A 22,383-nucleotide genomic window follows, 5' to 3' on the forward strand; every position below is an offset into this window, starting at 1 on the left:
TTTTTTTTTCGAAATTTTTTATCAAAAGTTTTTTGACAAAAAAATTTTTGGCGGGAAAATTTTTTTGAAAAATTTTTGGCGGGAAAATATGTCGGAAATTTTTTGGCGGGAAAATTTTGTTTTTCTTTTTATTGAATAAAATAATTTTCATCTAAGGGTAAAATGGTCATTAAAAATTAAAAGATGGCATAAATAAAAATGGCCAGAAAAGAGGGTATTTTTGAAAAGGGATATATCAAAAGGAGCATTTTTAACAAATTCTCAATATTAAACCAATAATATATTTTGCTGATTCAAATTTTCCCAGAATTGAACAAATAAAGGGGAAGGGTGGGGAAGAGTGAACGACGAGGAGGAGAAGAAGTCGGAACTCAGAGATTCTGTCGGTTTTTCTTTGAGAAGTCGATAAAATTATGTGGCCCATTAACCATTTACAGCCCATTACTAATTGGATTAAACATGAGATAAAATGTTATAAAAATAAAACAAATGATTCAGAGGTGCCACGTGGCAGATAGATAGAGCTTTTTAGAGGGTGTAACCCTACTTTATTATATTAGATACTAATAAACCTTAATGTTAAATACATTCCAGCAATATTTGTGGATGGTTCACACTTTCCAGCAATATTTGTGTACGGTTTAATCCATCCAGTATATTAGATAGATTCAACCGTCCAACAATATTTGTGTACGGTTTAAATATCCAACATGTTGGATAGATTCACAAGTTTCAGCAATATTTGTGTACGGTTTAAACCATCCAGTATGTTGAATAGATTCACACCTTCCAGCAATATTTGTGTACAGTTTAAACCATCCAGTATGTTGAATAGATTCACACCTTCCAACAATATTTGTGTACGGTTTAAACCATCCAGCATGTTGAATAGATTCACACCTTCCAACAATATTTGTGTACGGTTTAAACCATCCAATATAGTAGATAGGTTCACACTTTCCAGCAATATTTGTGTACAGTTTAACCCATCCAGTATATTAGATAGATTCAACCGTCCAACAATATTTGTGTACGGTTTAAATATCCAGCATGTTGGATAGATTCACAAGTTTCAGCAATATTTGTGTACGGTTTAAACCATCCAGTATGTTGAATAGATTCACACATTCCAGCAATATTTGTGTACGGTTTAAACCATCCAGTATGTTGAATAGATTCACACCTTCCAGCAATATTTGTGTACGGTTTAAACCATCCAGCATGTTGAATAGATTCACACCTTCCAACAATATTTGTGTACGGTTTAAACCATCCAATATATTAGATAGATTCACACTTTCCAGCAATATTTGTGTACGGTTTAACCCATCCAGTATATTAGATAGATTCAACCGTCCAACAATATTTGTGTACGGTTTAAATATCCAACATGTTGGATAGATTCACAAGTTTCAGCAATATTTGTGTACGGTTTAAACCATCCAGTATGTTGAATAGATTCACACCTTCCAGCAATATTTGTGTACAGTTTAAACCATCCAGTATGTTGAATAGATTCACACCTTCCAACAATATTTGTGTACGGTTTAAACCATCCAGCATGTTGAATAGATTCACACCTTCCAACAATATTTGTGTACGGTTTAAACCATCCAATATAGTAGATAGGTTCACACTTTCCAGCAATATTTGTGTACAGTTTAACCCATCCAGTATATTAGATAGATTCAACCGTCCAACAATATTTGTGTACGGTTTAAATATCCAGCATGTTGGATAGATTCACAAGTTTCAGCAATATTTGTGTACGGTTTAAACCATCCAGTATGTTGAATAGATTCACACATTCCAGCAATATTTGTGTACGGTTTAAACCATCCAATATGTTGAATAGATTCACACCTTCCAGCAATATTTGTGTACGGTTTAAACCATCCAGCATATTGAATAGATTCACACCTTCTAACAATATTTGTGTACGGTTTAAACCATCCAACATATTAGATAGATTCACACTTTCCAGCAATATTTGTGTACGGTTTAACCCATCCAGTATATTAGATAGATTCAACCGTCCAACAATATTTGTGTACGGTTTAAATATCCAGCATGTTGGATAGATTCACAAGTTTCGGCAATATTTGTGTACGGTTTAAACCATCCAATATGTTGAATAGATTCACACATTCCAGCAATATTTGAAACGAAAAATAGATTAATAAATATTTGAATAATTAGGTTATATTATTTTCAATGTAAATAGGTTATATAATATTAAAATTACTACCAATCAATGAAAGTTATAGTAGCACAGTGGTTAAAGCTAAACGACTTAGTATATTAATCTTGGTTCGAATTACACTAGATTCATATTAAATTTTTTGTTTAAATTAAAGGGATAAAATTGTAATTACAGGCTTCTTCTTCTCCAGCAAAACCCTAATGCCGTCGCCAATTCCTGTATTTTGTTTTTTTTAAACAGTTTTTCCTTTAAACTTAACCAAAATTTATAGATCTATCATTAAGTTAGAAATTTAACCAAAATTCGATGTTTAACGTGGTTTGTCTTTAGATATCATTCATTTTTAAGGAGGAATGAAAGAAAAAAGATTGAATTATTTAAGAAAAAATTAGGAGATGAAGTTAGTTTGGTGGGGAAGGTGATGGACTAAAAGATAGAAGAAGAACAGAATTTGCTATTTGGGATTTAAATGAGGAATCTTTAATCTTTCTCAATTGAACTTTTGTGATCTACCATTTTGGGCAATTGTGTAATTATGAACGAATCAGAGAAATCATGACCTTTGGCTTGTGTCTCGTAGAAGACAATGGAAAAAAGGGTAATGGAAAGAAAATTTATTATTTTATAGAAATTATTAATAAAATACTCAATGGCATTAAACCGTAAATAAGCTATATTGGTGAGGGGTTGTAAGTCAAAGAAATAGTAGAGCACAGTGATTTATGTGGTTTTTCCTAATTATAAATAGTAAATGTACTACTTTTCAAATTATGTTTTGAAAACGTACTAAAATGCCTAATATCCCTTTATTAATTAAGATGAGAAATTGTTGACAGAGTGAAAACTAGAACGAATACATTGGGGAATCGTTAAATGAAAAATAAAATCTGTAACTTCACTTCTCTGGGCTTTGGCTAGTTTGTCTGCTAGATTATTAGTTTGTCTTGAAGTCCATTTGAGAAGAACAGAGTCAAAACGCTTTGTCCACCCTCTAATATCTTGGATCCAGTTGTTAATATCAAACCTGCTGGTTCCATTATTGAGAACTCTTACCAAAATCTGACAGTCACCCTCAAAAATTACTTTTCTGTAGCCACTGAGCCAAGTTTGACGCATCGCGAGAACTAGACTTTGGCATTCAGCTTCCAATGCAGAGGTAACAACATTTTCGGTAGTTTGACTTGCTTCACAGAATTGACCTTGATCATTCCTTACAATCCAAGCAGCCGTTGAGCGTCTCTCACTATTGATGAAGCTTCCATCGTAGTTGCACTTTGTCCAACCCGGTGGTGGCGGTTGCCATGATGTTGAAGAAGAGACACTATTCCAAATTTACATTAGTTTTTCATATAATTTTACATGAATTTCCACAAATTTACATTATTTTCGCTTGTGTATATTAATCCTTTAATTTTTCCTATGTAAATGATGCTGTTAATCCAAACAAATAATATAACTACAGTATATACAACACATAAAAACATTAAAATTTTGATTAACCCATTATATTAAATGGTTTTCTTAATTACTATGTACATCTAAAACAATAAAAACTAAAAAAAAAATAACATATATTTGGTGACAAATCAGTAAGAAATATTAATATCATTACTATGTACATGTTATTAAAAATGAAATATATACTTTTATTAGATAGTGATCTTTAAAAAATAAGAAAAAAATCTAGAGTAGTTCTAGTAGGGCCTTATAAATATTCTAATCCTCATTTACTTTATTAAATTAATTGATAAAGTTTAAGAAAAAGTGCCAAAAACAATATTTAAATGAGAAAAAAGGAAATAGAGAAGGAAATTAGAAGAATATATACTTTAATCTGTGTGAACCTTTCTTATTTTGTTTGTCAAAAATTATTGCAAATGCTAATTTCTTCGTCTCCATATAGAAAAAGAACAAAAAAAACTGTCTTTGAATCCAAAGTCTCTGTCTTTTCTCTCTCCTTCGTCACCATCTCTGTGTAACACTTACTAAGAAACTTCCTTTGCCTCTCATGGGTTTTTGCTTAATACCCTGAAAATTAATTAAAGTATCTTCCTTTTTGGCTAATAAATCTTTCTTTAAGCTCTTGTCATTGTTCTTAATTTTCTTCTGCAAGTTATTTAGGTCTTTTTGATGACTACTTAGTGAGAGATTTTGGGGGTTTTGCTTCTTTTGCTGAATTAGAATTTGAAGAAATATTTAGGGAAGTAGAATACTTTACTTATCTTCAACTATGCAGCTTTCTCTTGTGAGTCTTCTTGTTTTAGGGTTCCTCTTTGTGTCCTGTGACGCGTTTGCCTCTAATGAAGGTACTTTGATTTCTCCATCTTTTCTTCGATGTGTTAGTGTTTCAAAGTTTACTTCTTATAGCCTCTATGAATGCCTTTAGTTCTGTAAACTCATGATCATAAGAAGTAATTGATTTTTTTTTTTTTGTTGTTCTTGTATTCAGTTGAAGCTCTTATTAGATTCAAGGAAGCTATGTATAAGGACCCTTTGCTAATTTTGTCTAATTGGAATGTCCCCAATTTGAGTCCTTGTGATTGGAACGGGATTATATGTTCTCCAACTAAGGATTATGTTATCAAGATGTAAGAAACTACAGTCTCCTCCTATCTTTAGAGTTAGTTATCTTTAAGGATGTAAAGAATCTAGTATTATGATGTTTTGATATCTCTTTCATGCTGTGAAACTTGCAGAATTATATCGAATACATCGTTGAGAGGGTTTCTTGTGCCAGAAATTGGTCAGATGACCTACTTGCAAGAACTGTATGGTTTTGATTTTTTTAATGACAATACCTGAAAATATATAAGGTTGATGATGAATAGTGTTTAGAAATTCTTAGATGGCTTTTTTGTGTGGGTGTTGAATGCTTCTTTAGGATCCTGAGTGGGAACATTTTAATGGGGACAATCCCAAAGGAGATAGGAAAGTTGAAGAGACTCAAGATCTTGGACTTGGGAAACAATCATTTGACAGGAGAGATTCCAGCAGAGATAGGGAGATTGTCAAGCATTAGGACACTGTAAGAAACGCTTTAAGCTTTTTTCCACGATCCATTGATGCTTGCTATGTCATCTATCTGATAATGTGCTGAGATGACCATTCTTGTGTTTTTTTTTTACACTACAGAAATCTTCAGTCCAATGGGTTAATAGGAACGTTACCTCCAGAGATTGGAAACTTGAAGTACCTTAAAGAACTTATTATTGACAGGAATAGGCTTGTAGGAAGTATTCCTATTGCCGCAAATACATCAAAAATGTGAGTTTATCCAATAGTCCAATGTGGCATAAGATGGACACTTATTGTCTATGATTGAAATGTTAATCTATCTTCTTTTTTTTTGGTTTGTCTGAATCATCAGTGGTTTGTGCGAGTCTTCTCTACCGAAAGTGGCAGATTTTTCTTACAACTTTTTCGTGGGAAGTATTCCGAGTTGCTTGGATTACCTTCCAAGGTATTTCTCTTAAGAGCCTTTTGTCCAACTAGCCTTTACTTTGTTCGTTTGATAATATCTCTCTGTGTCATTGAAAATCATTGTAGAACGAGCTTCCAAGGAAACTGCATGCAAATCAAGGATGTTAAGCAGAGGCCTTTTTCACAATGTGGTTAGTGGAAAATGACTTTTTGACTTTAATAATGCCGATAAAACGTTTTCTTGATCTTATTTTTCATTTTTGAATTCTTTCAACTGCTTAATTCATTTAGCTGCAATCGTGGCCAAGAAGAAGCATCCTATCTGGCTTCGGAATTTTGAGATAGTCACGGGATCATCTGTTGGTTTGCTCTTTCTAGTTGTACTTTTCTCTGCATTTAGCTTGTGCAACGTAAAGCGCTCTCTCATCGTTCCTTGGAAGAAATCTGCAAGTGAAAAGGAGAAGTTCACTACTGTCTATGTTGGTTAGTAATTTTTAGAAGTTCTAAGATAAATACAAAAAAGCCTGAAAGAGCTTCTAGTTGTAGAGATGAATACAAAATACTGAAAACCGTTTTCTTTTACAGATTCTGAAATGCTGAAGGATGTTTTAAGATTTACAAGACAAGAGCTAGAAGTGGCGTGTGAAGACTTCAGCAACATCATTGATTCTTGTGCAGATAGTCAGATATACAAAGGAACAATAAAAAGCGAGACTGAGATCGCAGTGATCTCTCTCTGCGTTAAAGAAGAAGATTGGACCGGATATCTCGAGCTTAATTTCCAGAGAGAGGTTCTTCATCTTATGTTTGTTTATCACCCACCAAGTCACTTGCAAGAAAACATCAGTATAAGCCTGATTTTTTTTTTGTACCATTCATTGTTTCAGGTTGCGGATTTGGCTAGGTTAAACCATGAGAATGCGGGGAAATTATTGGGATACTGTAAAGAGAGCACACCGTTTACAAGAATGCTTGTTTTTGAGTATGCATCGAACGGGACACTATACGACCATCTCCACTGTAATATATACTTTCGAGCTCTGTCTTTGGTAGTTTTCACAAGAGTAAAGATAACTGTCAGTAATACCAAATGATAAATGATGATAAATATTTGATGCAGATGGGGAAGGGAGTTTAGTATCGTGGGCAAAACGCATGAAAATTGTTATAGGCATCGCACGTGGTCTCAAGTACCTTCATACTGAACTCAATCCTCCATTTACTGTCTCTGAGTTGAGCTCAACTGCAGTGTATCTCACTGAAGAGTTTACTCCCAAGGTAAATTGATCCCTTTTTCTCTATGCAGTTAACTAAGCTTCGCTACTATCTTTATACTCTTATTTTAATCCTCCTTTTCTATGCAGCTGGTTGATTTCAAATCCTGGAAGTCGATTCAGGTAAGATCAGAGAAGAATCTGAGGAATATCAGTTGTGAAGGAGCTATATGTGTACTACCCAATGCAATAGAGCACCGAGATCTTGATTTACAAGGGAATATCTACTCATTTGGCATTCTTTTGGTGGAAATTGTAAGCGGAAGACCTTCTTATTGCCAAGAGAGAGGGTGCTTGGTGGAATGGGTAAGAATAGCTTTCTCTATAAGCTTAAAGTTGAGTGATTAGTATAAGTGTCTCTCGTTTAGTGGTATAAGTGTTTTCACTCGTTTAAAAGCCATCTCTTATAGTTGCATTACCTTTTTTACCCATTTTCGAAAGTGGAGAAAGTCTCAAACTTTGCTATAATTCAAACCAAATGGGTACAAATGTGATAGTCGATGAGGGTGAAGAATTGGTTCCAGGGTTGCAAAGTATTGACCTTTAATCCATGACAAAAATAAGGATACTTGTGGATGCTGAGATCTGATTCCAACTCCTTAACTTTTGCAGGCAAGGGAAAAATACCTTAGTGCACCAGATGTGATAACTAGCTTGGTGGATCCTGAGCTCAAGCATTTCAATCAAAAAGAGCTTGAGGCGGTATGTGAAGTGGCCAATCAATGTCTGAACTTGGACCAGAGTGAAAAAGACAAGGATAAGCCTCCCTGTTCGATTCAGACACTTTGTGACACACTAGAGAGTAGAATCACTGTGTCCATTTCTGCAGAATTCAAATCATCTTCTTTGGCATGGGCCGAGCTCGCGCTGGGCTCGCCTTCCAACGATGACCAAGATGAAAGGAGTAAATAAATTGGCTTATGAGTTATGACATTAACTTTTTCAAACTTTTTGCTACTTTTTTGCATGGTTGTTGCCAAAGCTAGATGACATCTCTTATTTGTACATGGCTTACAAGAAGAATTTTATAGTCGAGGCCACGCCTGGGATAAGTCATCAGGTATATGTTACGGTCAATCTATTGTTAGGCTGGAGGTGTAATCTTGTACTAAGTTCTTGAAGAACTGAATTTGAGTTTTAGCCAAAAAAAAAAAAATAAAGATTGTTTAAAATTAGAGGGATAAGATATCACATGAACTATTTCTCAAACCCCTCATAACTTTTTGATCAACATACAAATCTGGTAACCGAATAAAAGTTATAATAAACTCACCTTTTCAAACTAGTTTTGGACTACAAGCCAACAATCAAAACGAAAAAGTGAAAAAGAAAAAAAAGAGACAAAATCATTGGCATTTCTTCTGAAGCAAAGGAGATGCTTGTTGTGTCGGAGAATTTATCAGTGCATGGAACGAGAGTAATGGTTGTCATTAGGGTTTCTTTTCTGGCTGAAAACCGCCATAGCTTTTCTCACAGGAGGCTGCAATGGCGCCTTTCTATCACTATGATGGTTCAAGAACACATCGTCTGATACGAAGTACTCATCACCCTGAAAACAACAACATAATTACCTTAAGGTTTCTTTCAATCAAAGTTAACAGATTTGAGTCTGAGATAGAAGACACGAAAGAGACTAACCGGTTTGCTTGCTTGCTTCTTGGTCTTAGGGTGGAGAAGCTTCTGAGGGAGTTGATCTTCCCGTAAAACAAGATTCTTGGTGATTGCCTCTCTTCCTCCTTTAGGCATTGGTATCGAATACTGCACAGAAAAAGAAGGTATCAGCAGAAGCTTTTGTCTGTATATTAGGGTTATGTATTTTAAAGGAAACAAGGGTTTCTGTTTAAAAGCAGTGACAAATAAAGAAGACAGATTCTTCACTACTACAAGGTGTTTCAGTTTAGCTTCTACTTCACTACTACAAGGTGTTTCGGTTAGCTTCTGCTAATAACGAGTACTTACTTGGGTCCCTCGAAGTGTAATACGAGGTTTACGTGCAGCTATGATGGTGCCGTTCTGGCCTATTGTAACCGCTACCTTGCGTAGAGTGCCGCCATTCCCACACTTAGGACAGAAGATTCTTCCAATTTCAGGAGTTACTGTGTAGCAAGCATGGCATTTCAAAATCCACCTGAAGATAAAATTGCAATAAAGGGTAAGAAATGCTAAAGAAAAGTGTCTGACATTTGAACAACAGAAGAGAAAAGAAAGTTTCTGATTTATATAGTGTACCTGTTCAGTTGGCGAATTTGCATTCCTCCAGGTGCAAGTAAACGCAAGCCCATTTGAAGAATAACATTTTGCATTGCAAAATCACCAGTTATACAGGCCACACTAGACTCAGACAAGGCTCTCACCGACCAACTCTGCTCACTGCTATCATCATCTGCAATTGATGATGCCTCAAAGGTATCCCCAGCCTCACTAGCAACCTCTAACTCTTGATTTGCAACATCGATCCCCTCAGCTTCGACTTCAATATCATCCTCACCACTGATGAAAGTTGCTTCAGCATTCGTCTCTTCAGTCCCTTCTTTTAGTGAATCTTCCTCCAACCTCATATCTTTTAAGATGGACGATAGATCCTCACCATTCTTTCCACTACCTTTTGCATGGCTTTCATCGGCATCTTTAGACATCTGATTAGACTGCTGATGCAGATCAGCTGTGTCATCAACCATGTGTCGAGCTTTGTCAGCTTCTTGATCTTTCTGAATTTCTTGTTCAGCCAAGGCATTGTAATGTTCCCACTTGGCCTTTCTTCTAAGAAACTTTGAGTGAGTACTTCTACTAACAGCAGGTCTCCAATCACTGGCATCATCATCATCACCATATTGCCCCTTGGATGCATCAATTCCCTCCACTACCATCTTACCCTCAAGCTTGATCTCTGTTTTCTTTGGCGGGTATCGCTTATGCTTCTTCTCACCACCTTCCTGCTCATCCTCTTCAGTATGAGAGACAACAGAACCAACCTCAGAAACAGTGTCTGAAGCGAGAATATTCATGTTAAGGTCTTTCAAAGGAAGGATTTTGGAGTTAGCGTTGGATTTGTCCTCAGTCTCGTTTTCGAGTGCCTCCCACTCATCCAAGTTAGCCACATTGGATCCCCAACCAGGCAAATCCTTCTCAGGTAACCTCTTTACTCTAACAGTTTGGATCGGTGGAGGAACATCTCTAAGATTTTTAGTACCATGAACCTGAGCCTCAAGCGTGTATGACAAAGCAATCAATTTAAGATCAACATCAGACAGAGTTTGCAAATCACCAGTAGCCTTCGCAAATTTAATAACTGCAACACAAGACAATCACAAACCTACTTAGGTACAAATTTCACAAAATAAAGAGTAAAATTTACAACTAAGGCACGAGGGTCACAAAACTAATTTAATGATGTACCTTTACTGAGAGATTCAGGAGAAGGTTCCATGGTATCAATAGTGAAAGGGATGAAAGCGAGACGACGGCGAGAAGCAGGGTCACGAATCTCAGAGAGCACTTCAGGGACGGTTACGAATTTGTCGGCGAAGTTTGTTAAGCTTTGGCCTCCTTGAATGACGGCGTTGGCATCAACAACCGCCACTGATATTCCCTTTGTGGATTTGCAGTTTCCGACTATCCCGAGAATCGCTGACGGAGCTCCGTCGTTAACCGGAGGCTTTGGAGGTGGATCCTTCTTCACTATAGAACTCCACATCGAGGTTTGATTCGGATCCATGGTTCGTTCTGGAGATTTCGTTACTTGCCGCTTCAAATGTGATGGATGGGGTTTAACGAGAGAGACTGAGAGAACCCGACGGCAAAAACCTAGGTCAGAGAGAAGACGACGCCGTTTGATTCATTAGTTGTAAATGGGCCTTCGTAGCCTCATAAAGGCCCAACCAATTGTGTAGAGTAGACAAATCCTGCTTTCCTTTACCAAGGTTTGTGTCGATCTTGACTCAGAATCAAAAAAAGTAGAGTGATCAACTAAACCTAACTTGTGTTTGATTTGCAGGGCGGAAGCAAAGAGTCAGTTAATTCGAGACTGAGACTCTATGGGGTCTAGAGATTTCATCAGCAGTTTGCCGGATGAGGTTCTTGGGAAGAAAATCCTGTCTTTGCTTCCGACAAAACTCGTTGTCTCCACATCTGTTATGTCCAAGAGGTGGAGGAATCTGTTCCTTTTTGTAGACAAGTTTGATTTGGAAGACTCAACATCTCTCAGAAATGATGGCTTCTCTGATTTCATGGAGAAAACAGTGGCTCTGCTTCTTAGCAATTGTCCCATCAAGAGACTCACTCTGAACTGCCGCTATGAACAATCTAGTCTTGACCGTTGGATTCGCAGTGCCCTCCAACGCGACTGCTTGGAACTAAACTTGCAATGCCCGTATGGTCATTCTCTGGATATAGGGATCTTCTCCTCGAGCAATACATTGGTTAAACTCACACTATCTAGTCATCTAACTTCTCTTCTAGGGTACGTTCCACTTGAGGAGGGCACAGTGTTTTTCCCAGTGCTCAAGACACTTACCCTTGGTGCTGTTGCGGCTGATCCAGATCTGTATAATTGGCTCATCTCTGGATCCCCTGTGCTCGAGGAACTATTCATACGTGATGTTGGTGATGGTGATGACCCGCCAACTTGGACGAGGTCTGTGGTTAGTGCATCCATCAAGCGACTCACGATTTTTTTCCACTTTCCTTATAACACAGAACCTTATGAAGACGATGTTGAGATAAAGACACCTAATCTTGAGTTTCTTGACTATTCTGCTCTCTCTCCGATGATTTTGATGTTGGTAATCTGAATTCGCTTGACGAAGCTAGACTTGATCTTCGGTTGTGGGAGTTATCTACCTCATGTCAATTTGGTGATGTTACAAATCTGGTTTCTGCAATAAGAAATGTCAAGACCCTTCACCTCTCTTCCGGTTCTCTTGAGGTGAGGTCTCTCAGAGTTACCATTGTCTTATTTACTATCTAGCTATATCTTGGTTTCTGATTGTGATTATAAATCAGGCCTTTTACTACTGCTGTTTTACCATGCCGGTCTTCCACAAACTCCTTCATCTATCTATTGTGAGCGACAAGGAAAACGGTTGGCAGGGATTGCCTCGTCTGCTTTTGAAATCTCCAAATCTACAAACTCTAGCTATAAAGGTATTTCAAAGCTTTTTGCAAATTAGCACACACGATATTTGTTTTGCACATTTTTATAGTTTTGCTATACTTTCAGGGTCTTTTGCACAAAGTTACTTATAGATGTGGAAACGCATGCGTTTGCACTGGCAAGCCTGAGAAAAAGGTGTTATATAAGCGTTGTTTAGATAGAAGTCCTCGTGAGGAGGTGAAGGGGATGTGTTGTTTATCGACATGTCGAGTTAAAGTGCTAGAGATTTCAGGCTATGGAGGTAGTTTTAGAGAGGTGAGACAAATGGCGCATTTCTTGGGAAAATTGAAATATCTTGAAACTGTGAAAATTGGTGTCGAAGAAGACCACAGCAACAACAACAACAACAGTGAGTTCTTGCGCGCCAATCTTAGGACTCTTGATAGAGCTTCGTCAATGTGCAACATCCAATTCTTCTGATTTCTCTCTCGCTCTGTTCTGTCCCTTCCTTGTTGTGGTTTTCTGGCTGACAACTGGTGTGATGGTAATGTGGAAGAGACTAAAACCAAGCTAAACATCGGTTGTTGTTAGTTATATAAATTATGTGTAATTTTTTGTTTGGTGAATCTTGCTCCATGATTAATGTAACACCCTCTTCTCAAAAACCTTCATGATGTGATGCACCAAACCTATCCGGGAAGAGGTTCAAAATGCTCAGGTAGGTAAAATCCAATTTGAGCCGCAAATAGTATACGCAAACCTTGAGAGAGTGTGATTTTATTACGTTCTTTGATTTTCTTACAATGAGTAACCGAGTTATTCAATAAACCATTGACACCTGAAACCGATTTTGCATAAGTTTTGTTATTACATCTTAGATTGAAGACCCGGTTTAGATACGGTTCCCATCTCTCGCTGCCTCTGTAATCTATCTTTGGCTTTGAAAAGGACCTCATGGACCTCATCAAAATGAGGCATCGTCGCCTTTCTCGTATTATCAATCCATTGTTCCACTTTCTTATGAGGGCTTAGCAATCTAATACGATCTTTGTCATCCAAAACCTACAAAATTGCATAAATTCTACAATCAAAAGCCAAAACAGAGATAAGGAAGCAAGTTTTTGCTCGAGAGTATGTTTTATATTGTGTACCTGCAGCTGCGTCAGTTCACATACAAGGCTCAGATCAGCTATAGATGGTTGGTTGCTTCCAAGCAAGAACTTGGCATTGCCCTTGAGCCAAAAAGTCTCAAGAGTGGACAGAGACTTAGTTAGTAACTTCTCAGCATCAGCAGCTGCTTTCGGATTCAGAGGAAGACCGAGAGCTGGAGCTAGTACACTATTCAGAACATATCCAGCTGAAACAGTAGAATAATAACCAGAATCAGAATCACTCTATAAGTTCTTCACATCGATATCGATATGAATACAACTTGTAATACCTGCACCAGGGCGTAAACTGGTGTGATGCCAATCCAAAACTGAGTGGATCTTGGCTCTTTTGGAAAGATCATTCGGGTACCTAAAGTAAACGAACAAAAGTTAAATGGTTACACTTTGCAAAGCATAAAGAACATGTGTCATTGTCAAACAAACAAAGTAGAAACTTACCAATGATCAACTACACTTGGGAACGCTGAGGAAAGATATATCAAGATAGCGTGACTACGAAAAAAGAACAAACTGTTAAAGATTCATAAAACAAATGGTTTCTCGATATAAAGGAAGCAAGAATCCAAAAATTGTGTTAAAAAACCTCTCAAAGAGCTTAAGTCTACCATCAACAATAGCTGGAACTTTCCCCATAGGGTTAATATCTGAGAAACAACAAAGACACAAACTTTAAGATCAAATCTCACTGTAAAAGACCAAAACCAAATCAAGTTTCAACCTTTATGTTCATTATTAATACGAACCTTTGAATTCAGGGGTTAATTGCTGACGTTTCGATAAGATAATCAAAATCTCATCGAATTGGATTCCATTAACCCTTCAAAAGCAAAGAGTAGTTCATCATCATGTATAAAAATGGCTGAATCGCGAATTAACAAGGAAGAAGAAGGAGTTTTTTTTACTTGCAGAATATGATGACAGCACGAGATGGCTGTGACATCCGATCCGCATACACTTTGAGCTTCATCTTCTCTTCTTCTTCTTCTTCTTCTTCTGATTTTGTGGATCAGAAAGTTTCAGAACACACTGATGATGAATAATCTTGGGAAGAAGAGAAGTGATCTCACAGACGCTTCGCTTTTTCTACAATAGAGACTAAAACATCGTGCCGTTCTCTGTTCTGACCAAAAGACTTTTCTAAACCGGCTTGTTAGGCTAATAATAACCGGTCCTTAACCAGAACATTTTTTCGAAACAGAATCATGCATCATACCAAACTAGAAAACGTTTACATTTATCATCAAAATAAACAAATCATAATGGTCATGACAACATGGCTTTTATGAGAGCAAACATTACAAAAAAAACTTATACCAACCTATTGATTTTTTCAAGTAAACTATCAAAAGTAATATCAAAAGCATCTCGAAACCTCTGGAACTTAGCATTAGAGTCTCCATAGACCAAACCAGGCAAAAGCTGGTGAATAATGTAACTTCTCATTTCCTCTTTCTCACTTAGAGTCTTTGCCATCAATTTTTCTACCACGTTTACTCTCTTTCCCTTGATCACATCTTCTTGGTTTATATACACTGAATATTTCCTATGATCTTCCGGTAAGTGCCACGCGTACTGATAATAAGCTGTGTATGGATTAAAGATCACCGGAATGCAACCGGAGATTAGTGAATCGAAAACAGATTTTCTCGTTGGACTATCTCCTGACGGTTGTAGACAGAACTCCGAATCTTGGAATAGCTCTATGACATTTTCAGGCTTGTCACAACTTCCGTTAGAACAGTTTAAGAATCGGCATTGGTCAGCAAGTGTTGTGCATTGTTCGATTAGCGTTGACCGGATGCTATGAGGATTACCGGGTCTTGCACCTCCGGCAAAACTTACAACATTCCTTCGAGGTTTGTTCATCATCTTGACCTGCCAGCTAGCGATATCATTGTCTGTTTTAGGGTGGAAATAGGTCGGATGCGGGATTGCGATGTCGTTGACTTCCCATGGATGTCTTTCGATGAGAAGCTTTGTAGGGTTTTTCATTCCTTGTAACTCAAGGAACCTTGAGCCCCAAGGAAGTTTACTTCTTCTAAAATCCCAAGAAATCTTGCCGAGGACAAACACATGATCTTTTCCGGCGTTTCTCTTCCAGGATTCCTTCGATTCAAGCCATTTCAAAACCTCGATCCCCAACCGGTCCTTCATAACATCAGAAACATTATTCTTGAAATGCCATCTCAAAACATCGAAACCGCCATAAAAAGGGACATAAAATATCGTAGCTTGTGTTTCGTTGTAAACCCTACAAGGATGCTTCAAAACCCTAGAGTGGAAGATCGGTTCAAGAGCATACTGATGTGTCCTAAACCAACCTCGACCAAGATTCTCAATTGATTCTCCAAAACCTTCATTCTTGAAAAACTTACACATGTTAGTCCAAGGGACCATATCAATGCAGTCAACCAGTAAATCTCGGTTGAATTTAGACGGTAAATCATAAACATAAATTCCTTTCCCTTCACAAGATCCTGGATTTTCGCCTTTTTTCCTGGTCGACAACCAAGATCTCTGGACATGAATGTACTTAATCACTGCCCTTAACGCGTAGCCTTCTCCTTCACTCTTAGGTTTGATGTATTTGTATTGTTCTTCCTCAGATTCGTTCTTGGCTTTATGATCAAGAACAGACTTAGTAGTCACACCATAACGCTTTCTATCTTCACCCGAAACAATCGCTCTGACAAATGTATCATTCTTTTGAGAAATAATTTCTCCATATTTCTTAAGAACAACACTCGGATCGTTGAGTTTCCTTGAGGAGATGATGAAGGTCGAAGATAACCAAAGGTAAAGAACAAAGAAGAGAGAAATTGTGAGAAGAAATCGATAGAGGATGGATTTGCCGAAGATAAAACAAAGATTTTGACAGAAGAAGAAGATACGAGGATGACCATAGCTCTTCTTGGGTGTTGTTGGCTTTCTCTTTGAGACCGAGATAGCCATGTTCTTCTGCTCAGTCTTATTTTCTTCGCTTAGCATATTATAGATTTTGTGGTTTGGAAGTTAATTTTATGATTTTTTTCCTTAAGCGATACCTACGTATGTACTCTTAAAAAAAAAAAGATATATTTCTTAAGAGGGGTATTGAATTAAAATTTTAAAAGATTGTTATTCAATTTGTGATTTTTAAATCACTATCCAAATCCAGTGTTATTGAATTTAGAATTTCCTTAAAATCAGTCAAAGTAATTTAGAATATATTGTTATTCAATCATAGATTTATAAAAATCTTATAAAATCCACTGTTATTCAAATTTAATAATTTATTTTGTAAAAGTGGTTTAACATTGATTTTAAAAGATTTTGGATAGTTCTTTAGTTGAAAACTAGTGAAAAATAAGAACGAAACAATCTCACCTTCATATGTGTTATTCTGAAGGATTTGAAAAGAAAAAGAAAATCAAAGTTCTCAAAGAAAAAAAAAAAAAGGCATCCTCTTCCTTTGTTCTTTCACTCTCAGAAAAAGAAGGCTTCGCTTTAATCTTGTCATCTCCTTTCTTTCTTTTTCACTCTCTCTCTCTTTCTTTTTCTCTCTTTCGTCGTTTAGTGCATTTGTGTTTCCTTAGAGGAATCAGGGAAAAAATGGCGACTGTTCACGCTCCTTTTCCCGCCGCAGCGAATGCTTTCTCGGGACCGAGTTCTGCGGTGCCAGCGTCGTTATACGTCGGAGACTTACACCCTAGCATCACCAAAGGTACACTCTACGACGCGTTCGCCGAGTTTAGGAGTCTAACCTCTGTTCGTCTATGTAACTGAGGAGGAGCTGAGAAAACACTTTAGTTAATGTGGCACAATCACTTTTGAGCAACCTAGTTCAAACGTATAACTTTTTTTTAAAAAAAGATCGAGAGATGGCGAGAGAGATTGCGATTAGGTCTTCCTGCTGAATGATTCCCGGCGGCGAGAATCGAGTTGGTGGGGATCGTTTTGGATTATGGGATCGTTTTGGTGGGGATCCGAGATCTCTATTGCCTTTAACGATGATAGATCAGGTTCGGATGGAACAGATTCATGGGATTTGGGGAGAGAGGGATCTCGCTCTTCAAGGATGTGGATCGGATTTTTGGCTGATTTCACAGACTATGAAGGATCTGTTGTGGTGGGATATGGCTCTGGTGGGATCCGTTGGGGATTTCGATGGGGGATTCGGGTGTGGAAATGGAAATAGGGCGATTTGGTTCATGACTTTCTCGATGAAAACTTTTCATGGGCAAATGTTTCATGGGAAATCACTTTATGTAGCTATTGCTCAAAAGAAGGAAGATTGGCAGATGCAATTACAAGTTACAACTCATCATGCATTTGAACTGGGTTTGAACCCGTGGTACACCGCGTAACTATTTTTGTTTTTATTCTGTTTCTAAAACATTTAAATATTTTAGTAGATATATGTACATTTATTTTTGAAATAATTATCATTAATATTAGTTATTTTTTTCTTTAAATATTTTATAAGTTAAAAGATTTATACCATTAAAAAATTAATAAAATGTATGTACTAAAACGGTTGCGGACATGTATATATTTTCGCGGGTTTTGTAGGATGATTAATTATTTTATGAGTTAAAAATTTATAATATATGAAATAAATTAATATTTTTAGTGTTAGTTCAAACCCGTAATGTCAGGTCGGTTCTCGAACAGATTTTTATACTTTAACCCGCAAAAAATTATCCTACAAAACCTATGGCCCATGGGAGTATATAGTCTGCACCCATATGTCCCGCTTGAGTTTACATGATTAGGATATGTGAACATTTTACTAATTCAATTCTTCTAATTTTGTTTTAGTGGTGAAAACGTGATAATATGTGTTAATCCGCCATATGAGGTCTAATCCGTAACAGATTTAATGACTTTAACCTGCAAAAATATTATTACTTTGATTATGAAGAAATTTTTTCAAATTTAAGGAAAGTTATATTTTATTTAATTAATTATTGAATTAGTATTTAATGCAAATAGTAGTGGTTCCGATTTTTTTGGAAAGTTGGGATTATGGGAGAATAATTGTTTACAAAAATTAAAAACCTTATCATAATTTAATAAAGGGAAATTACCTAGAATATTACATAAAAGTAGGTTTATTACTAGAATAACACGTTGAGATTTTCGACTTACTCAAATAACACATAAAAGTTTGCAAATTACTTTTATACCTGAGTTGTGTGTTTTATTACGTTTTATGCCATTTATAATTAAATTTGGTTGAAAAAAAAATTGAGATTTTATGCTTTTGATCTTGAGATCTGAAACACAACAAACTTGAATGATCGATTAGTGTTTTTTGGATTCTCTTAAATTTGGGTGGGCAAAAACATCATATTGATTCCTTCTAATTTGATTCACTTTCTCTCTCGAGAACAAAGTTTTAGATCTAGTTTTTATTTTGTCTGAGTTATCGGAGAAGATATTATCGGTGAGTTCGAGAATCGGAGAGTTCACCGGAGAAGAAATTATCGGTGAGTTCGATAATCGTAACTAGCGGTAGATTGAAAAGCCCCGCTGGTACAGTTCCGTTGAGAAGATTCTTGACGATTCTAATTTTGTTTAAGGACTTGTATTTACCAAGCTCTTCTGGGATTGGACCGGAGAAGAAGTTGTTAGAGAGTATCAACATCTCTAGCTTCTAGCCTCTGCATAAATCCATGGGGATAAGTCCGGTGAGGTGGTTGTAAGAGACATCAAGCTTTTTCAGATTCCCGTTCCGGCCAAGATTCGTCTCTGTTCTTGAACTGCTCAAGTCTTCTGCTATTGACCGTACGTTATCTCTCTCTTCAAATCCCAAATTTGGAGCTTTTTCTTTTCCTTGGCTGCCAATTTCTAAATTTTGATGGGATTTGATAAGCTATTCAACATGTTGCCGCTTGGATTCGAATAGTTTACTCGTATACTTTGATGTAAAAGCAATCATCTTTACGATATATTGATCTCCTAGCTGATCTCCTTAATTACTCTTGATTTTGATTTTTTTGGAGGAGATTAAATTGTATACTTCTTTGAAGCTAAAAAGTGTCAGTTTTTACTGAACTCCGATTGTTTTCATGGTTTTCAGGATACACAAAGGAAAGAAGTAGTATTGTGGTGATTGGGCTTAGTATTCACACAGCTCCTGTTGAGATGCGTGAGAAGCTTGCTATTCCTGAAGCTGAATGGCCACGAGCTATCGCTGAGTTATGCGGTTTGAATCATATCGAAGAAGCTGCTGTTCTCAGTACTTGCAACCGCATAGAGATTTATGTCTTGGCTCTCTCTCAGCAGCGTGGTGTCAAAGAAGTTACTGAGTGGATGTCTAAGGTCTTTGCCTTTTATTACAATGCTTAAATCTCACTCGGTCATTAAGAATGCACTTTTCATTATCTGTGACAACAACCCCCATCTGATGATTTCTCTGTCATATGTTCTCATCACTATATTACAATCTCAATAGCAAATGCTGACGTTTGTTATGTTTTTTGCAAGACGAGTGGGATCCCAGTTTCGGAGATCTGTCAGCACCTTTTTCTATTGTATAACAAGGACGTCACACAACATATATTCGAAGTCTCAGCTGGTTTGGACTCTCTTGTACTAGGAGAAGGTCTGAGACTTGCACAGGTTAACCAAGTTGTTAAAATAGGTTGCTCTTGCACAAATGGAATACCAATTACCACGATTAACTAGAATGTGGACTCACCTTGATAAACGTATCTTGCGTACTCAAGTAAGTAAAATATATACTTCTGCAGTTCTAAGTCTCTTTTGCCTCTGCTCCTTGTGTCATTTGTCAAAAATGGTGTGTGGCATGGTTTGTGATGAGTTGATTTCTTAGGTTCTATCTTTGTTTAGGTTTTTCTGTATTGGTCCATTAAGATAAAAGTGTATTTCTCTGAAATTTCAGATGGAGACGGTCGTGTTTCCGGTAATGATGCTACTAAGTTCTTCGCGATGTCAAAGCTTTCTCGCCAGGAACTCAAACAGGTATATTATTACTCATTCGATTAGTTTTCTTAAGATTTCATGAATCGAAAACACTTGTGAGAATATGAATTGGATTCGAAGCGACAGGGATTTCTGGGTTTGGTGGAGTTCATCATTGCGATGAAGGTATGATGATTGTGTGAGATTTATATATCTTACTGAGTCAATTTGAAGTCTAAATTTCTTAATTATTTGACTATTTTGTTGCTCTCAGCTCGTCTCATTGGCACAGGAAGGACATGAAATTACTTCAGATCTTCTCAAAGGCTCAAGTAAGTGGCCAGTTACATCTTGAAAATTTCTGATTAAAGAGGTTCTGATGGTTGAATACAGTATAGTCTTATTAGATATTGCAATTAGGTTGGATTTTTAATCAGAAATTGACTAATCTGAATCTTTTTTTTTTTTTTGGTTCTAGTTGACATGAAGAGTGTGGATTTTTCAGTGTTGGAAGGACTGGAAAACGTTGTATATGTGAGACTCCTTGTTTTTAAGATCTTTTCAGGATTTGCTTTTCCTAATCTAAGAATTTGTCTTAACTGTTTTGCTTACAGAAGCAGAAAGCGTCAAAAACAAATGTGGATATTGAAGACAATGGTTAATTAGCATTCTATGTTTTGTTTCATTCAATATGATATATTTTTATTTTGTAAAAAATGTTGATTTTCTGGCTAAACTTGCAGTAGTTACTCAGCCACAAGTCACGGCAAAAGCTCACAAGGCCATTCTAGAGCTTTGGAGGCCAAAGCCCACCGAATTAACTCTCTTCCTTACGAAAGGGGTCGACTCGACTTCTATTAAGGTTCCTCCCACAGCATATCCTTTGACTGGAAGTAGTGATCCTTGCTATATAGAAGCTTACCATTTAGCAGATACAAATGATGGAAGGGTCACTTTGCACTTAAAGGTTGGTATCTATTCTAGTGTGTCATCCTGCATTTTTACTTGATTATAGTTTAGTTAGTAGAGTTTAGCGTTTCAACATATTCTTATGCTTTATGTTACCTTTCAGATAATTAATTTGACAGAACTTGAACTCAATTGTGTGGATATACGGGTTGGATTGTCTGGTGCCCTATACTTCATGGATGGTTCTCCTCAAGCAGTGCGGCAGCTGCGTAATCTTGTCTCACAGGTTGGATTTTAGTATTCATTGCTTATATATTTCCATCTCATTACAGTTCTCTAATATCTAAGGTTTTGCCAGTTTTAAAACAATTTATGTTCTTACAGATCAATCGGTTTAGCTGTCTTATCAACCACTCTGTGCTTTACTCTTGTAGGATCCTGTACAATGCAGTGTCACCGTTGGTGTGTCCCAATTTGAAATATGTGATTTCTGGGCTCAAGTCCTTTACTATCCATTATGTGGTGCTAGAGGAGATTATGACGGTGACTACCTAGAGAAGGATCCACAGATTATGAAGCAGAAGAGAGGTTCAAAAGCAGAACTCGGAGAGCCTGTGATCTTAAGATGTCAGCCTTACAAGATTCCACTGACTGAGCTTCTTCTCCCGCACAAAATCTCACCGGTCGAGTTCTTTCGTTTGTGGCCTAGCTTGCCAGCTGTTGCAGAGTAAACTGGCACATATATGTATGAAGGAAGCGGCTTCATGGCAACAGCTGCACAACAGTATGGTGCTTCACCATTTTTAAGCGGACTCAAATCATTGTCATGCCATTTCACAGAGTCTGTTCCCACACCATACGCACAGTTGCTGGCTTTCAGGTGATTCATTAGTTTCAGCATGGTCTTATTATCCTTCATGTCCCTTAACTGGATTGATGGTCTAATAAATGCTAACGTGATGTCACTACAACTTTGTTACGCTGCAAAAACGTGGCATGGAGGTTTTGTGGGCTTGATGATCTTCGGGGCTAGTGAAGTGAGCAGAAACATGGATCTGGGTGATGAGACAACCACCATGATGTGCAAGTTCGTGGTTAGAGCCTCAAAAGCATCAATCACAAAGCAAATAGAGTCGGATCTCCAGGGATGGTGTGATGATCTAACTGACGGGGGCGTTGAGTACATGCCGGAGGACAAAGTGAAGGCAACCGCGGCCGAGAAGCTGAAGATCTCCATGGAGAGGATAACTTTGTTGATGGCTGCTCAGCCGAAGAAGACTCCGAAGACAGAGGAGGAATCAGAAAACGAAGAAGAAGAAGAAGAAGAAGACGATGATGAAGACGAACAAGAGAAAAAGGAGAAAGAGGAGGGGAAGGACAAAGAAGAGAAGAAGAAAAAAGAGA

The 22,383-nt window shown here is 37.2% G+C and overlaps 4 protein-coding genes and 2 pseudogenes across 4 annotated transcripts; 3 read left to right on the plus strand and 3 right to left on the minus strand.

The window, feature by feature from the left end:
• Positions 4,050 to 8,234, plus strand: LOC104729879 (probable LRR receptor-like serine/threonine-protein kinase At1g63430). The gene is made up of 13 exons (XM_010448909.2): positions 4,050 to 4,509; positions 4,653 to 4,791; positions 4,900 to 4,971; positions 5,085 to 5,228; positions 5,336 to 5,467; positions 5,571 to 5,663; positions 5,750 to 5,814; positions 5,915 to 6,106; positions 6,209 to 6,414; positions 6,511 to 6,643; positions 6,744 to 6,901; positions 6,988 to 7,203; positions 7,510 to 8,234. The coding sequence occupies exons 1-13, from the start codon at positions 4,434 to 4,436 to the stop codon at positions 7,807 to 7,809; spliced, it is 1,926 nt and encodes a 641-aa protein (XP_010447211.1). The 5' UTR covers positions 4,050 to 4,433; the 3' UTR covers positions 7,810 to 8,234.
• Positions 8,086 to 10,706, minus strand: LOC104729870 (RNA-binding protein NOB1). The gene is made up of 5 exons (XM_010448898.2): positions 10,294 to 10,706; positions 9,127 to 10,186; positions 8,857 to 9,025; positions 8,536 to 8,655; positions 8,086 to 8,446 (listed from the first exon to the last, which is right to left on the minus strand). Exons 1-5 carry the CDS (start codon positions 10,610 to 10,612, stop codon positions 8,297 to 8,299), a joined length of 1,818 nt encoding a protein of 605 aa, XP_010447200.1. The 5' UTR covers positions 10,613 to 10,706; the 3' UTR covers positions 8,086 to 8,296.
• LOC104729862 lies at positions 10,818 to 12,656 on the plus strand (annotated as a pseudogene).
• Positions 12,751 to 14,230, minus strand: LOC104729850 (glutathione S-transferase T1-like). Its single transcript, XM_010448877.2, has 7 exons — positions 14,064 to 14,230; positions 13,905 to 13,978; positions 13,745 to 13,805; positions 13,600 to 13,653; positions 13,431 to 13,510; positions 13,141 to 13,346; positions 12,751 to 13,051 (listed from the first exon to the last, which is right to left on the minus strand). The coding sequence occupies exons 1-7, from the start codon at positions 14,126 to 14,128 to the stop codon at positions 12,857 to 12,859; spliced, it is 735 nt and encodes a 244-aa protein (XP_010447179.1). The 5' UTR covers positions 14,129 to 14,230; the 3' UTR covers positions 12,751 to 12,856.
• LOC104754279 (probable xyloglucan galactosyltransferase GT20) lies at positions 14,470 to 16,113 on the minus strand. Its single transcript, XM_010476428.1, has one exon. It carries the CDS (start codon positions 16,111 to 16,113, stop codon positions 14,470 to 14,472), a length of 1,644 nt encoding a protein of 547 aa, XP_010474730.1.
• LOC104729896 lies at positions 19,871 to 22,373 on the plus strand (annotated as a pseudogene).

This window comes from Camelina sativa, chromosome 2 (genome assembly GCF_000633955.1).
Source record: "Camelina sativa cultivar DH55 chromosome 2, Cs, whole genome shotgun sequence".
NCBI lineage: Eukaryota > Viridiplantae > Streptophyta > Magnoliopsida > Brassicales > Brassicaceae > Camelina > Camelina sativa.

Coding starts and splice junctions, on each gene's coding strand:
- LOC104729879 (XM_010448909.2), top strand. CDS start 4,434: ATGCAGCTTTCTCTTGTGAGTCTTCTTGTTTTAGGGTTCCTCTTTGTG. Junction 4,792..4,899: donor AAGGATTATGTTATCAAGAT/GTAAGAAACTAC, acceptor TGAAACTTGCAG/AATTATATCGAATACATCGT. Junction 6,107..6,208: donor GTTCACTACTGTCTATGTTG/GTTAGTAATTTT, acceptor TTTCTTTTACAG/ATTCTGAAATGCTGAAGGAT.
- LOC104729870 (XM_010448898.2), bottom strand. CDS start 10,612: ATGGATCCGAATCAAACCTCGATGTGGAGTTCTATAGTGAAGAAGGAT. Junction 8,656..8,856: donor TTACACTTCGAGGGACCCAA/GTAAGTACTCGT, acceptor TTTTCTGTGCAG/TATTCGATACCAATGCCTAA. Junction 8,447..8,535: donor AGAAGCAAGCAAGCAAACCG/GTTAGTCTCTTT, acceptor TGTTGTTTTCAG/GGTGATGAGTACTTCGTATC.
- LOC104729850 (XM_010448877.2), bottom strand. CDS start 14,128: ATGAAGCTCAAAGTGTATGCGGATCGGATGTCACAGCCATCTCGTGCT. Junction 13,979..14,063: donor GCTGTCATCATATTCTGCAA/GTAAAAAAAACT, acceptor TTGCTTTTGAAG/GGTTAATGGAATCCAATTCG. Junction 13,806..13,904: donor ATTAACCCCTGAATTCAAAG/GTTCGTATTAAT, acceptor GTTGTTTCTCAG/ATATTAACCCTATGGGGAAA.
- LOC104754279 (XM_010476428.1), bottom strand. CDS start 16,113: ATGGCTATCTCGGTCTCAAAGAGAAAGCCAACAACACCCAAGAAGAGC.